The following is a 16454-nucleotide window of genomic DNA, read 5'->3' as shown; positions in this document are numbered from 1 at the left end:
GATTCTTAATGACACTGGGATATGCTTTCACTCTTTAGAAGTTAGATGGGAAGGAGCTACTTCATTTGATACTTGGTCTGAATTTGTTTAGTCATGTGTCCTGTAAGTATATGGAAAAATTAATAAACTTGAATCTAGTGAGATGTTTTTCTGACCTTCCCTCTTTATTTGCTCATTATTGAGGTGAAATTTGGGCATTATTTAAGCCAGTAGGTTATTTTGCCTTCAAAACGTTGGCTAAAAATATAGACTTAAAATGGTTAGGACTGGAAGAGACCTTAAAGATCATCTAGTTCCAACCCCCCTGACATGGGCAGGTACACTTCCCACTCTTTAACAGGTTGTTCCAGGCCATGTCCAACCTGGCCTTGAATAGCTAACTTCCCATAGCTTCTTTAAGAAAAAGAAAATATTTATTTACTTACAGCACAACAATTCCCAAATGCTGGTATTATCACCTGCACATTTTTAATAATAGGAAATAATTACAATTACTCTTTTTTCCTAACAGACTCTTCAGTGTAAGAAAAACTGAGCTGAATTCCGATTCATGCTGCATTTTTGGCTTTGAAAACCTTTCACAGGGAGACTGTTCCACCTTGGTATGGGTTAAAGATACATTTCTTTCCACAAGATACATCACACAAACGCTCATGGCATAATAACTTTTACTTTGTTGCAGCACATTAGATAACAATTGCTTCCCATCCAAAGTCCAGTGAAAAAAAACAATTTCCAAAGCAATTCTGAAGACTCCATAAGTAACTAGTATAAGATAAGGAACTTCATAATGTTTTGATGACATATTCTCTCTCTGCTCACTCACTGTTGGTGATGATCATCCACTCAGTTGATCTGGAGAAGTTGTTCTGGTTTATATGAAAGCAACTCCAGTGCCTTTACGTTTTGAAAGCAGGAGCGTGTTTTTGATATTCTGCAGTGGATCTTCATTTTAAATAAAATTGTCTTTTTTTCATTTTATGCAGTCACTGATGCCTTTGTTTGGAATCATAGAAATTACATGTAGGAAAGTAACTTGCCAATTCTTCTATACATTCCTAGTATACCATGAGCATACGTTGCAGACGACATCTGCATTTGGATACAGAAGATAAATACTAAATTCCTATTTCTTTTAAGGGTTGTGGCTAAGCTATAGCTGAAGTATGCAATTTTTTTCTGTGTTCTTGATTTTGATTTCTTTATCAGACTACTGAGGAGTAACTTAAGGTGCAAAACTTCTGGTTTTAAATCTGCAAATCTACATGATAGTTATTGTAAACAGTGGTTTTAAAACCTCTCCTGAAATATTGGGAATCCATTGTTCAATTCACTGTTTATTTGTCTTGAAAGGAAGTTGTTGCTCGCTTTATCCTCCAGGCTGAGCAAATTGTATTTGGGAATAAAAAAGTGTGGCAGCTGAGACTTTTGCAGGCAATCCAGAAAATATCCCAGACATTTCTGAAAGCAATAATCCAGGTCTCCCAAATGCCAGTCTGTGTCGTTTGGCCATATGACACATGAGTGGAAAAAAGCAGTTTTGACATGATACGAACAGAATTTTTCCAACTTTTTGGGGTATTTCATCTTAAGTTGCTCTAGAAGATGCTTCAGAAGCTTAAGACAACTTTTCCTGTTAAATAAATAAGAATTTATTAGGTATCTTCCATATAGTTCTAAATATGTATTTTAGGTATTTAAATACACAGTATTCATGAAAACAATAAAATGTTCTTACTTGAATAACATTTTCAATGATGTTTTGAATAAAATCTGAAGAGAAGTGCAACAATAGGCTGAATAATGCAGAACTACTGTGTATGAAGTTAGATTCTAACAGTGAAGGTTTTCTACTTTAAACTAGGTTTTGTGTGTATACCACTTTCACTGGTAGCCACAGCAACATAGACAAAAGAAGTGTTGGTCAGCAGCATGCTCACACAGTGCAGCCTTCCCACTATAACATGACCTTGGAGCACTGCTTAAGATTAAAGCTGCCCATTTGATATATTGGGGTATTTCACTACCTTCTTGTGACATGCCATGAGGAAAAGAGATATATGCAGTTTAATACACTGCTAGGTAGGGGTGTAGCATGTCTGTCTTTGCTTTTCATAAAGGAAAGACAAAAAATTATGCATTAGTTGTAACTTTCTTGCTTCAGCACAAGGTGTAATTAAGTAAACTAAGAAGTTGCTTTGCCATTAAGGGGAGGTTCTGTACCTCATTTGGGTTTTGTTCTTTGAAGAAATGTGGAAAACAGTCTTTATGTGAGTGAAAAATCCTGATCCCATTCAGCAGGTTCTTTCCTCATCATCATTGTAGAAACTGCCTTGGTATGAAGTGTAGGTATTCACTCCCAAAGCTCAGAAAGCTGAGGCATCAGACTTCTAAACTGGTTCTAAACAGGACCGAGTTTGGGAAAGATTAAACAAGTAGTACCTTTTTGCTTTCCAAGGCAAGTCTGGAGTGTAAACCTGTCTGTGATTTGTCTCCTCCTCTTGTTGAGCATTTGCAAGTCAGATGTTCAGCGAGTACATGCAGTGTTGTACTGCTGTTAGGACAGTGATGCATAAAAGCCTTCCTTATTCTTGCTCCCTATATTATAAGTAATCAGCTTCAGATCACATTCTTAAATGTTAAACTGAAACAGTGCTAGCCTGGCTCACACAGGATTAAAGTGAAATACTTGTATGGAATACCAACCTACAGCACTTTAGTCCATCAGATTCACAACATGTCTTTGAGCTGCCGTGGTTATTCAGAATGTCCTTCTCGATATGCGAGAAAGAGAGTCGCCAGGTGTTTCCTAAAGTTGAGTACAAGATTGTTAAATTGTTACACAGCAGCAAGTACCAGTGTCTGCAACAGGAAAAAAAAAATGCTTTATAATTGACTTCATCTTAAATATCAGCAATTTCTTTGTACTTAAATAAAATGTAATTCAGGGACTACAATTAGTTAATTCCTCTGGAATTCCCCAGCTGTTCCACCAAAGGACAAGTAGGATGTTATTAATATAGGACATAGTTAATTGTTTGGATGTTTGAACTATATTCTTCAGACTGCTTGGATTTACGTTTAAATTAATTTCTGAACTTTCTTGCATGTGTTGAATGTGATTTGGGGACTTACACTACTCGTAGAAATCCACTATCTTTGAACTCCTGCATTATTAGCCTCACTGCATAACCTTCCTGGTTTTGAATAAAAAAATCTTCACCATTGGTTTCCGTTTCTTTGAGCAAGTAATCAGCTTGTGAGTTTGTCTCAGGTAAGGTGACTGTTCTAAAGTATTTCTTTTTGTCCTTCTGGTCATGATACAAGGAAGAAGTTCTTTACTGCGAAGGTAGTGGGACACTGGAACAGATTGCCCAAAGAAGCTGTAAATGCTGTAAATGCCCCATCCCTGGCAATGTTTAAGGCCAGGTTGGACAGAGCCTTGGGCAACATGGTCTAAGGTGAGGCAGTCCTGCCTATAGCAGGGGGTTGGAACTAGATGATCTTAAGGTGTTTGCCAACCCAAGCCATTCTGTGATTCTACGTTTCTAAAACCAGTGGTTAACACAGCTCAACCCCCTCTTTTAAAAACACCAGCAATCATTTTTGTCTTCCTTTCATAAATTAGACTATTTCCCTTGTCTGATTCAGTTACTCTTTGCAATTGAATTTCACAGGAAGAGATAGCCCAGTAATGATTTCCTTGGCATTGTTAAGATGGGCATGCTAATTTTTAAAAAAATACCAGATTGTCTGAACTCTTTGTTGAAATCAGCAGTTCTTATAGAATGATGACAAATTGTGATGTTTCTGCAAACTCATGTATGCTTGGTGTGACAGTGGCCTGGAGAAACAAAAACAACGTTGTAGCCATATAAGAGTTCAGTGAGAAACCAAATGTCTTGCTAGGAAAGTATAGTTTAGTTCCTGTGGAAGTCTGTAACTTGTGTATACAGTCCCACTTACAGGGATGTTCCTGCCTTTTTAGAAAGCTCCTTTTACTTTCTTCTTAAAAAGCTGAGGAGTGCATGTTGCTGTTGAGTACAGCACTAGCACAGGAAAGGTTTATATCCATGGGTCTGACTTGGCAGATTTAATATAATGCTCTTAGCAACAGTCAGTGTGCAACCCCACAGAGTAGTTTTGTCTTTAGATTTTGATACAAGATGAGCAGTACCACAGATCTGATGGTTTTAAAGACAGATTTCAATTGTCTTTTATCCAGATATATCCAGGATAAGATAAAAATCTGTACCTTGAAAACAGAATACTGAACAGAATCTGGATACCCTTTTTTAGAGCACTTGAAAGTGATCAAGTTCTACAGAAGGTATTTCATAACATAGACTTATTGTCTGTATTTGAGGTACCTCTTAGAACCTTTTCTTTTTTGTTTTGTTTGGCTACTAAATAAATTGATTTGTTTCTGAACCATCCCTTGACTTTTCTTCCCAGCCACAGTTCAATTTTGAGGCCATCCTGTGTGCTGGGTGGCCAGCTCTGCTGAACTTCCAGTGTCAAGATGATGTCTACTGATATGTCTGCTGCTGGAGGATTTTTGATCTGAAGAGTTATTGCAGGGCTTCCAGCCTTTCTCCTTTGCACAGTTACTTCCACATCTAGCAACAAAGAAGAAAGCGATTTTTAGACAAATTTCTATATTAGAAACTTTTTTTAAGGATGTTAACATGTTAAGAGGAATTTAAAAATCAGTCAAAAGAAATATCTGGGTTCAGCCATTGCCTGTTTATCCTTTATCCTCCTTTATCCAGGATTTTAAGTAAGAAGGCCTATTGAGGAATTCTAAGAAATCAAGAACACTCTTGAACTGCTGTGTTTGCTTGATTTACTGTGTCTACAGAATGAGAAATGAAGTAATGTTTTTCAGGGAACTGCTTCATTATTGAAAACACTGAGACCAAAGAGATTAGGCCACAGTGTTTCTGAAGGCTTGGGAAAAAAGAGGACCCTAAGAGGGGATATGTTTTCTACATAGTTCGATATATTAGGTAGTGTGTAAGAGAAAGCTTTTCCTGTTGCTACCCGTTCAGCAGCAGGCAGATTCAAAATAGACAGGTGTCCCGGGTTCAGCAGTAGCAGTCATTTTCTCCTTAGTAGCTGGTGCAGTGCTGTGTTTTCAACTTTAGCCTGAGTTTTGGCAGTTATAGTTACATTGCCACAGAGACACTTGACTGGGGGGAAAATCACATCTTGTTAACAACAGGGCAATGTAACTGGATTTTTAGCACTCTTAGGTGAAGCTTGTTCTCTCAGTACTTACCTTTAATGGTTTTTACTTCTTGTTTAATAATTTCTCTTAGCTCTTGAAGCATTTTAAAGGCTGATAATTTCCCCTCTTCATCTAAAAACTTCAACAAATATCTTTCTTTTGGATTTCTTTTAAATGTTGCATAGTAATAGGCTCCAGTATCATCACATTCATCCAGCTGAAGTCGTTCAATAGGCATTACAAGCATGATGTCAAACTCATTCGGTTCTGATATCTGCAAAGCATGAGAACAAAACAGTCAATGTGCAACTTAGGTTTTATTCTCTTTAAGCTGTTATACCGGTTGCAGTTTTATCTACGACATAGTGTACTTCTCATGCCTGGGGTGAAATGTGAGGTTGTTTCCGTGGATTTGCATTACAAGACTGCTGCTGTGTGTTGCAGTGGAAAAGAGAAATTTGCTGATAGCAGTTCGTTTCCCAGCTTTCCAACTTATAATTTTTTGAGGAAGTTTTAAGATTCTTAAGCCGTTCTAATACATAAATGCTGGTCTTAGTCATTCTTTTGTACACAGGGATTAGCTGCAAGGAAAAGCAGAAAAAGCATTGCTATGCCTGGAGCTGGCTTTAAAATAATAATAAAAAAAATTTTCCCGTGCTTGACTTTGTTTCAGACCGAGCTGGACACAGAAAGAAGGTACTGCTATTTCTCCCGACTATTGGAAAAACTACAAACTGAAAGCTGGCACAGGGCTTTTCATGCAGAGGTATTCCCGACTCCGGTTACACCAAGCCTATCTGCACGCTGTGCACGGGCAGGGGCTTGCTACGGCTTTAAAGCAACTCGCGTTGAGGCAGCATCTGAGCGCACACGCATTCATCTTTCAGTAAGTTAGATATTTCATAATTAACTGTTCTTAATTAACCCTTTAAGTCCTTTTCTCGTCCGGAAGGGCCAACTTACAGTTTGTTCTCGAGGGGCAGGCGCTGCGCGGCACCAGCCCAGCCAGCCGCCCGCCGGCTCCCCTGCTGCCGGGGCTCTCGGGGTTCCACTTGCAGCCCCGCCACCGGCGTGGGGTGCGTCGCCCCTCTCTGCCCCGCTCCCTCCCCCCCCCCCCCACCCACCTTGACGTGCTCGTAGTAGCTGCCGGCGCCCAGCCGCTCGATGGAGCTGAAGCTGCCGCCGTTGCTGCGGAGAGCCTGGATGAGGCGCGAGACCACCTTGTTCACCAGCTCCGACGCCTCGGATACGTCCTCGCGGACCAGGGTCAGCCGCGACACCACTCCCCGGAGCCGCGGGGTTCCCGCTACCGACGGGGAGCGGAGGACAGCCCCTGGGGCCGAGACCGCCCCGTCTGGCACTGCCCCTCGTCTCCGTGCCGCGGGGACTCTGGCGGACGCTGTCCCGCTCCGCCGAGCGGGGAGCTTCTCTCCGCCGCTCGCTGCCGGGCCCGCCGGCAGGCTCTTGGCGGCGGAGGGCCGCCGACGAGCGGTGGATCTCCCCCTCCGCGGCGCCCGGGGTGTAGCGGTGCCGCTAGAGCTGCCACCTGCGCCCCGGCCCCGCGGAGCTGCGGGCCGCACCCCGCGCCCGCCCTGCGGCTTTCTGCCACCGGCACCGTCCATGGCCTTCACTCCCGCTCCTCGCCCGCTGACCGGCGGCCGCTGCCCAGCGGGAGAAGGTTCCCGTCCCTCGCCTCGAGCAATTTCCTCTTGCAGACACCACGCCTCCTCCGAAGAAACGAAAGTCCCGCCGGACGGGAAGGGCAAGCCTTCCGCGCTGCGAGTCACTGCCTGTCTCTACCTACCCGGTGCTTCCCCGGCGACAGCCCAAGCGCGGGAAAGCTCCGACAGCCGGCCAGCACCGTCCCACCTCCCTCCAATCCCCTGGAAGCGTTTTCCCCTCCCGGGAGGTCCCACCCGCAGGCGGGACGTATGGCACGCGGGAGCCGGGAGCACTCGCCGGCAACGGGCACCGCCTACCAAGGCCGCGCCTCCCGGAGCAGCACAGCGGACTGCCGCAGAGCGGCTCTTTGCCCCGCGGATGCCGCCCCGCAGGCACAAACGGCTCCGCCCCCAAGCCGCTGAGGCGCGGCAAGCGTCCTCAACCGCCTCCCGCTGCTGGTTCCGGTCCCTCTCGCTGTTTGTGGCGCCTCCGCCGCCGACGCCATGTTGCTGCGCGGCAGCTGGCGCCGCCTGGCGCTACCTTCGGCACCGCTCCCCTGGCAACGCCGGGCGGGCAGCGAAGTCGGAGCTGCGGCGGTACCGCGCTACGAGGTGGTGGTGATCGGCGGGGGCCATGCGGGGACGGAAGCGGCGGCGGCGGCTGCTCGCGGCGGGGCCCGCACGTTGCTGCTCACGCACAAGATCGGCACCATCGGTACCGCCGAGGGGGTGCCCGGGGGCCGGTGGGGCCAGGCTGAGCCGCGGGCTTGGGGGAAGGGGTACCGCGGGGAGGTGGGCCGGGCCTGTTTCCCGCGGGCGCCTCGGGTGTCCCCGGCTAAGGAGGGGAAGTTGCGGGCGCCTCGGGCGACGGTGCTGAGTGGTGTCGGTGTGTCCCGTCCGCAGGGGAAATGTCCTGCAACCCCTCCTTCGGCGGCATCGGGAAGGGGCATCTCATGAGGGAGGTGGACGCTCTGGACGGGCTGTGCGGCCGGGTCTGCGACCGCTCCGGGGTACACTACAAAGTGCTGAACCGCTGCAAGGGCCCGGCCGTGTGGGGCCTCCGCGCCCAGATCGACCGCGGCCTGTATAAGGAGCAAATGCAGGTGAGGCCGGGCTGGGGTGAACACCCCTCGTAGGAACTTTTACAAGTCAAACTGCTATGTTCAGAGGCATAGACGGTTCCTTGTGGGCGCTGTGCGCTGGACGGGGTGCCTGCCCTCGGCTTCCTCCTGTCCCACGGCCCTCCGACGGCGGCGGCGCTTGCCTTCTGCAGCTGTGGCCCTGCTGGGGCGGAGGGGTTCGAGAGCATCTCTAGTGTCTGGGGCCCTGAGTTTACCCTCTTCAAGGATGCGTTAATCGTGTATATTTAGCCGTGTATGGGAATATCTGTATATGCAGCCTGGTAGAAATGGCAGCTACTGTTAAATGGGAGTGAGGACAATTTAAGACAAAGTCAAGAGTGATGATTAGTTTAAAAACACACGTTTTTGTTTCCAGAGGCTTTTTTTTCTGCATGTTTGCGGGCTGGAGCATTAGAATGAATTACTCAGATCCAAAGTGTCAGGATACCCATGTCACAGACACCGATTGTTCTGTTTTTTAATGCTTTCTTATCAAACCTGTGGTGTAAACTGTTGGAGCTCAGCATAGTTTAAAAGATTTTCTAGTGTTTTATATACAGGCCAGACTTCATGACCAAAATTTTTTGTTTGAGCTTAAACTCTTCTCTATGTGTGAGAAGTTCTATTTGATAGATCAGGATAGTACATAGTACAGTAACTGAATGTCTGCCAAGTGAACTGGTGAGAATGGAAAAGGGAAGAAGGTGATAGATGTTCTGGAAATCAGCAGGATTTGGGACTGCCCATATGTCTCATAACTTACTAGATTTTTGCAGTAACTCCTTTCATGACAGAAAGAAATCCTTAATACACCACTGTTGACAGTTCATGAGGCATCTGTGGAGGATCTTCTCTTGACAGATCCAGAACCAGACCATCCTGGAAAGTGCCAAGTCACCGGAGTCATTCTGGGTATGTGCTAGTCACTCAGCAAGCACCTTCAGATCCTCTACACTAAGAGCAGCCTTTGGAGTAAACATTTCTGATTCACCAGTGAGAGAGTTGAATTAGCTGATAGAGGTGATTTAGACTGAGTGTGGACTAAACTAGGTCAGTATGTGTAATACAGTGAAAAACATACCTGAGTAGATGGGATAGCAGAAGGTTACGTGAGTTTTATTTAATTCAGGCTAGTGATGCTGAATTCCCTGCTGCATTTTGTCAGCAGTATGTGCTGCTGACAGCACTACAGGGCAGTGGCATCTTACTAATAGCATCTTGTGCTTTATTACCTCTTGCTATTCTAGTAAACAAGCATTCTGAAATAAAGACCTGGATAAGAATTTTTCCCAGGAGTGGGTTTTCTGTGTTAGGGATAGCATGCTTAGGAATAAGAAATGCTGCTTACTGCGGTTATTACTGTTGATGCTTTTATTCTTGAAATGTTGATTCTGATACATAATAGAAGGTGGATAAACCCTCAGCGAACAGTTAGTCTAGTTTTAGACAGAGCACTAGGATAGCAGGGCTTTGCTGATACTGAAATATGTGTATCTCTGAAAACTTGCTGTTTCAGGGGATGGGAGCACAGTACATGCTGGGAGTGTCATTCTGACCACCGGTACTTTCCTGAGGGGTATGGTCCTCATCGGACTGGACACGTACCCGGCTGGGCGGCTGGGGGACCAACCAGCCATCGGGCTGGCTCAGACTCTGGAGAAACTGGGATTTGCTGTGGGCAGGCTGAAGACGGGAACACCACCCCGACTTGCCAAAGATACCATTGACTTCAGTGGTCTGCAGGAACGTGCAGCTGACAATCCTCCAGTGCCGTTCAGCTTCCTTAGTGAGGCTGTGTGGATCAAGGTGGGAGAGCATGCACCAAGTGCATGTAGAGGCGGGATGGGAGTGGTTCTGGGAACGTCATGCTCAGAATCAGCTGGGAAATTGATGGCTGGGAAAGGAAGCTGGCCTGTACTCATACTGGAGGTCTAATGTCTCTGAGGATCCCTAATGCAGAGGGAGAAATTGCTTGTTTTCTTTTGAAAGCAAGTACCTTTTTCCTCTCACTTATCAACTTGTGAACCAAACATGCTTTACTTCTCAAGTCAGAACTGCATAAAATATGATATTGTTAGTAATAGTATTCAGGTGCTGGTTACATGGGTGGCTTTACAAAATGCTTCCATTTCTAGACCCATATTGTGGAGATTTATGATATCTTGCTTGCTACCCTGGCTCTAGAATAAGATCAAAATATTGAAACTGGAGATCATTAACAGTGTTGGCTGGGAAAGACAGTTATCCACAGAGCTCAGAGGTGGATATATTTGCAGTAAGTTGAAAGCAGATGAAAATTTGCCAAAGAAAATCTTGGAAAATTGATGGTGTTCTTACATAATGTAGTTAAACAGCACGGAATTAATTATCAGGAGTTGATTTGCCCAAGAGCATATAGGAATTACAATAACTTACTATAATTAGGGTGGAGGTGAAAGTAGTATCACTTGAAGTACTTTGTATGTGTAGGAAAGGCTTTAAGGAGTTGAGGTGCAACATTATTATTATTTTGAATGTGAGTCTATTGACTGTTTCAGAAAAAATAGTGAAATACTTTACATGGTGGGGTTTGTTTTCCATGTTAATTGCAGGGGTTTAAGAGATTTCTGTTTCAGTTTTATTTTCTTCACCAAACTTCAGCTGGCTGTTTATTGTAGGGTCAGCACTTCTCTTACTTCAAAGCTCTGATGTCCTGTGGTTAATTTGAATGCTGTTATATAAAATGTTGCTTTAATAGGAATATCCATCCTGCAATTCAGAATAGAGTGTATAGAACAGAACTTGGATTCTGGGCTCTCGGGTTCTGTTCTCTTCTTGGTCTGCTTTTGGGCATATTGCTGAAGTTCTCTGATTGCTTCTGTTCTGTCTGTACAGTCAGTATGATAGCACTGCCCATGTCTCTAAGAAGTGCGAGCCAAGTGTCATGAAAAAGCCGCCTTGGAAGTCCTCAGAGTTGTTTAGTAAGAGTACAGTGTTGTGACTGGGTTAAATTAAAGTGAGCTCTGGCCTCTTTCAGCCAGAAGATCAGCTGTTGTGTTACCTGACTCACACTACCCTGAAAGCCCAGGAAATTATCTGTGATAATCTCCACCTGAACAACCATATAAGGGAGACAACAAGGGGTCCACGGTAAGTGTGTGTGTCATTGTTTAATCCCATCCAGTAATGCAGCCATTCACTCACCACCACCCCCCACCCCCCCTTCTGGTCAGGATGGGGAGGAGAATCAAAAGAATGTAAACCCCATGGGTTGAGATCAGAACAATCCAATAACTAAGCTATAATATAAAACTAATAGGAATGATAATATTAATAACTATAAGGGAAATGACAAGGGGAGAGAATATAAAACTAAAAGGGGGAAGTCAAAAAAACAATAACCACAAGTGATGCGCTGTACAATTGCTCACTACCCACCAGCCGATACCCAGCCTGGTATCTGGGCCTTCTGGGTGTTTCCCCACAGTTTATATACTGGGCATGACGTGCTGTGGTGTGGAATACCCTTTTGGCTAGTAGGCTAAAGCCAAAACACAGCACTGCAGCAGGTACTAGGAAGGAGGAAAAAAAACACAACAAAGGTTACAGGTGAAACCAGGGCAGCATGGCATCATTCAAGACTCTCAGTGGCACAACCTGACAGTGTGTGGGTTTCTCTTGCTTTCCTTCTGGCAAGTTACTTTTTCTCCATGTCAGGTGGTGCTCATGGCTATTTGCCGTTGCAGGTACTGTCCGTCTCTGGAATCAAAGGTTCTGCGCTTCCCAAACCGGGAACATCAGGTGTGGCTGGAGCCCGAAGGCTTAGAGTCCAATGTCATTTACCCCCAAGGTGTGTCGATGACACTGCCACCTGAGCTTCAGGAGCAGGTGATCAGATCCATCCCAGGCTTGGAAAAAGCTAAGATCTTACAGCCAGGTGAGGGGGGGGTGAATAGGTTTAAATTTACTTGTCATAGTGGCTACCAGTTAATAAAAATCAGATTATGTTTAGAGCATAACAAAGGAAATATGAAACAAAATGAATTCTTGAATGCAGGGGGCTTTCCTTGGTTGGTTTTATATAATAAGTAAAAATTGATAATCTAAGTCATTCTGCCCCACTCATTGTCTTTGCCAATAGAAGGAACCTTCAAAACCCCTCCCATGAGATCTGCCTTGTTGTTTGTCATAGGCTACGGAGTGCAGTATGACTTTCTAGATCCCCGCCAGCTGACTGCTTCTCTGGAGTCTCGTCTTGTTCAGCGCCTCTTCTTTGCAGGCCAGATAAATGGCACTACAGGCTATGAAGAAGCTGCAGCTCAGGTGGGTGAATCTGATCGCTGCTCAGAAAGGGATACTGCCTGGGCATTTGTCTTTGATACATAGTCTTGCTAGGCCCATCTTCTGCTAATGAGATGTTCTTACTTTTGTTGCTTACCCCGATTCCAGACTTGCCCAGATATTGCTACTTTTAGTATCTACAGTTGCTGTTATTGAGATTGCAATGATAAAAGTAATTGGAAGCACTGTCAAATGTTTCAGCACAGAGACTATGCAGTGCATGTAATTGCGAACATGGGAATTTTCTCCACTCCTGTCAGCAGGGGCCAAGAAGCCCTTCAGACACTAGTAACATCACAAGAAAGAAGTTGCCTACATTACTAGCACAGGCTATTACATTTTCAAAGATACAGTTTGACACTTGAGTCTTCGAAGGCAGAAGTGCTAGTACTTCAGCCAGGAAGAGACTGGTAACTGTGTTTTGTGTTCTGTCTGCCTAGGGTGTGGTTGCTGGGATCAATGCTTGCCTACGGGTTCATGGCAAGCCCCCTTTCATTGTCAGCCGCACTGAAGGCTACATTGGTGTCCTGATCGATGACCTGACCACTCTGGGCACCAGCGAGCCATACCGGATGTTCACCAGCCGCGTGGAGTTCCGCATGTCCCTCCGGCCTGATAATGCTGATGCAAGGCTCACCCACAGAGGTATTTTGTCATGGTGGCTCTTGCAGTGAGCAGCCCTGCCTTGTCATAGATCTCTGTCTCCTACACCATCTGTCTCTGCAGGCTTTGAAGAAGCTGGGTGTGTGTCACAGCACCGATATGAACAAGCAGTTAAGATGAGAGCTGCTTTAGAGGATGGAATTGCAACACTAAAATCCCTTCAGTTCAGCATATCCAAATGGTCCCAGTTAGTACCAGAAGTTCATATCAGTAGCGGTCGAAGGTTGCCTCTCAGGTAAGTGTTAAAGCTGAAGCTCTGACCTATGCTTGCTTTAGCTGGCTTGTAATTTCACAGCAGTTGTCCCTCCTTCCTGAAGCCATCAATACTCCTAAGATTCCAGCATTATCACCTTTAGAGGACAGACACCTGAAGTTTGTCCATAGAATAAGTGTGACATTGGTGTTTTTACTACACTGCATTTCCTAGTGCTGACATAGGCTCCCAAAGCAAGGGTGTTCTCCACTCACCCTGTCAGCTTTTGCAGTCCTTATTGAGAGTGTCACCAAGTGGTCATGGTTGTTCAGTGGGTTGCTGCTTTGCTGAAAGCTTAACAAAGCAGCAGTTGATTTCACGCTACCATCAGATGGTAGCTGTTCTTGTACACAGAGGCCTTTCTTCCCTTACCCATCCTTTATCTCACCTTCTCTTTTCTGTTGTTTTAAATCAATGACTAAGACGTAACTCAGTCTGTGTTCCCCTACCTCATCCCTTCTATCTTGCTGTTCATTTTTCATAAAGAGGCCCTCTTCAAGAGTTTAACAGCTCTTTTGTATACCAAGAGGAGATAGTAGGGGTGAGCTTGGCTCTGCAGTTCTGGCTTATGTTGAGATCTTTACAAGTTTGAGCTGGGAACAGCTGTAAATCTGCCTTATGCAAGTGACTCCTTCCTACCATAAAAACCTAACTCCTGTTCTCCACAGTGCCTTTGATGTCCTTCGATATCCAGAGGCCAACATGGAGCTTCTGGCAAGGGTTGTCCCAGAGCCCCTGGGAAAGCTTGCTCAATGGAGACAGCTGGCAGAGAGATTGAAAATAGAAGGTAGAGTACAAGAGTTATAATCTCTTAGTGGGATCTGTGTATGTTGTGTTCAATAAGGGGTGAGCAAATCCATTCATCCCAGTGTGTTTCGTGTTACTGCTTAGTGAAACGAAGTAATTGTTAGAGCATGCACCTTTTACCATAGGCCACACACAGCCCTGTGCTAGCCACCTGGGTCTGTTTCACTTTGTGGGGTGAGATAAGTATTCGGGTCAACTCCTGTTTTTTTCCTGCTTACTGCTCTGTCAGACAGACCGTCCTTTGCTGGGATGAAAGGAAAAGCCAACATGTGTATCTTAATTCCTGTAACAAATTAAAGAGTATTAATTCCAAAGTAGTGATGTGAATTAGGCTCTTTAGTCTCTGCAGCTGGAAACTTCCTTAGGAGCTTTTGGCAGTCTCAGTGGAATTTCTCATTCTGCTTCAAAGAATTCCTGCAGGTGACCTGTTTCACATAAACACCCATGTCTGGTCTTGTTCTCTCATCTTCCATCACAGCTGCTTATGAGTGGTGTGTGGAGAACCAACAGCAGGAAATAGAAGAAGTGCGTCGTGATGAAGCCCTCCGACTGCCTGAGGACCTAGATTACTTTGCCATTGATGCATCACTTTCATTGGAGGTGCGGGAAAAACTGGACTCTAACCGTCCCCAGACGGTAAGATACTGGGTCACAGCAAGGTTGAGCAGCAATGAAATCCTTTCTGTGTCTTCCCAAGAGGCATAGGGGGTGAGAATAATCAGGGAAAGGAATACCCACAGGTTTCAGTCTCTTTTTTTCACTAGTGTATAGGTTTGTTCTTGGTTAACTTGCTCCTGTTTCCACGTGCAGATTGGTGCACTCAGCCGCATCCCTGGAATTACACCAGCTGCTATTGTTAACCTGCTACGATTTGTGAAAACCAGTCGCCAGAAGGCAGAAAGGCTAACAGCTTTACCTCAGACTGACAAATACTTCCCAGAGAAAATGTACTCAGAGAAAGCAGCTTCACAAAGACGGACTTCAGCAAAGTCTTCTGAAAAGAAGCAAGAGTATCTTTGTTAAAACACCTTTGCAGAGAAGTGTACCCCTGCTGCCAGAGTACACGGCAAGATCACCTGTGCTCACAAGCCTCTTCATGGATAAAACCTGTGCTGGCTGGATCCAAACCAGTTCTAGTTGTGTCCTGTGGTAGTGTCATTGAGTAGAGCAAAGACGACGAAAGCGCAGACCTTAAGTAAGTGTTCAGGAACCTAAATGCAGCCTGAGTTTGCCAATCCAAATGAAAAGACAGGGGAATTGCTTTTAAAATTCCTCTAATTTGGAAGATGTCAGATAGTAAAAATCTGTTCTAAAGCATCTTGGAAAGGACAGTGTTTTGGTCTTCTGAAACAGGTAAGAAATGTTACTGTGCTGAGCTCATGGCAGCACAAGAGGATTTGAGCTGGAAGACGTGTTCCATAGACTTCAGTACTTGTGTTCATAGCTGTGCAGTGACTGCGCACAGTGTGAGGTTGTAACATGATGTCAGCCAATAGGAAACGCTTGGCTATGAGAAGGTATGCCACACAAATATTTAAACTTGAGTAAGGGAGTGAATGTAAACACTCTGTTTGGGTGGGGAGTTCTTTAAAATAAAGCTTATCTCAAAACTTGCAAAGAACTTGGTTGTCACTTAGCTTTCAGTAGAGCCTTGGCAATTCACTGGGTCTCAGTTCATGCAGGTAAGATGGGGTGAGGTTGGCTACAGAGCTGGTGAAGGCAGCTGGAGCAGAACTTGTTGTCTAGGCCAGGGTGCTAAGGAATAGAGGGGCATGTTGGAACCTACCCCAGAAGCCTCAGCTCTGAGCAGTGTGGTGATAGACTCATGTGCTGGGGGCCAGTACGCAGCTGACTTGGCAACCCAGGGAAGTAGGGCCAGGGATTTCCATGTCCCTGTGTCTGTGGCTTTCTTCCTTTCAGCTTTGTTGGCTCAAAGAATTACTTCAACCTTGTCAGCTGTAAATTTAGCAAAGGGAAGCCAGCTACGTATTCTGCAGTGTACCTCCGGCTCCAGCTATGGTGCTCTTGAATTCAGCAGTGTGAATCCAAAGAAGCCCTGAAGCCTTTGCCTCTCTGTTTAAAGCAGCGGAGCTTCTAATCAAAGTTTCATGCTTTCTTCATTGCATTATCTTTGCAATGAAACAAAAAGCCAACACTTTTTCCTTGGCTTTCTGTGCTAAATTTATTTTGGTGCTACAAAGGCCTTGGTTCTGGTCTCTAAAACACCAGTGTAGATCAAACAGTGATTCCACTGAGCTGGGCTGCACTGGTGTCAAAGAGCAGAAGGAGGGGGCTTTGCTTTTCTTACTTTAGGAATGTAATAATGTACAGCTGTGGTCTAAGAGGGAAGAGTTAACTCCAGGGGGAATTGAAGTCATAAGTGATTGGTGCATTGCTTT

The 16454-nt window shown here is 45.2% G+C and overlaps 2 protein-coding genes across 2 annotated transcripts; one reads left to right on the top strand and one right to left on the bottom strand.

Annotated features, from left to right (window-relative positions):
• Positions 1-135: 135 nt before the first annotated feature.
• On the bottom strand, positions 136-6858 carry CGAS (cyclic GMP-AMP synthase). Its single transcript, XM_057418822.1, has 5 exons — positions 6355-6858; positions 5282-5504; positions 4371-4619; positions 2707-2809; positions 136-1633 (listed from the first exon to the last, which is right to left on the bottom strand). Exons 1-5 carry the CDS (start codon positions 6850-6852, stop codon positions 1291-1293), a joined length of 1416 nt encoding a protein of 471 aa, XP_057274805.1. The 5' UTR covers positions 6853-6858; the 3' UTR covers positions 136-1290.
• A 530-nt stretch (positions 6859-7388) lies between these two features.
• MTO1 (mitochondrial tRNA translation optimization 1) lies at positions 7389-15665 on the top strand. The gene is given in 13 exon segments (XM_057418815.1): positions 7389-7606; positions 7795-7994; positions 8807-8924; positions 9529-9818; positions 11029-11141; positions 11738-11928; positions 12184-12314; positions 12773-12977; positions 13059-13230; positions 13917-14035; positions 14534-14691; positions 14866-15069; positions 15071-15665. Coding segments are annotated over 13 exon segments (2250 nt in total). The 5' UTR covers positions 7389-7395; the 3' UTR covers positions 15209-15665.
• Positions 15666-16454: the final 789 nt, after the last annotated feature.

This window comes from Pezoporus wallicus, unplaced genomic scaffold (assembly GCF_028554395.1).
Source record: "Pezoporus wallicus isolate ANWC-B61680 ecotype Strahan unplaced genomic scaffold, APGP_CSIRO_Pwel_v1 contig_4901, whole genome shotgun sequence".
Lineage (NCBI taxonomy): Eukaryota > Metazoa > Chordata > Aves > Psittaciformes > Psittacidae > Pezoporus > Pezoporus wallicus.
Note: the sequence above shows the minus strand (reverse complement) of the source record. Positions and strands in the feature narration are given on the sequence as shown.

Excerpts from the sequence above, each read along its gene's own strand:
- CGAS (XM_057418822.1), bottom strand. The coding sequence starts at position 6,852 with ATGGACGGTGCCGGTGGCAGAAAGCCGCAGGGCGGGCGCGGGGTGCGG. Across the intron at positions 2,810-4,370 it reads AAAAGAAAAGGTTCTAAGAG|GAAACACCTGGCGACTCTCT; the intron begins GTACCTCAAATA and ends ACTCAACTTTAG. Across the intron at positions 1,634-2,706 it reads GATGGACTAAAGTGCTGTAG|GAAAAGTTGTCTTAAGCTTC; the intron begins GTTGGTATTCCA and ends TTTATTTAACAG.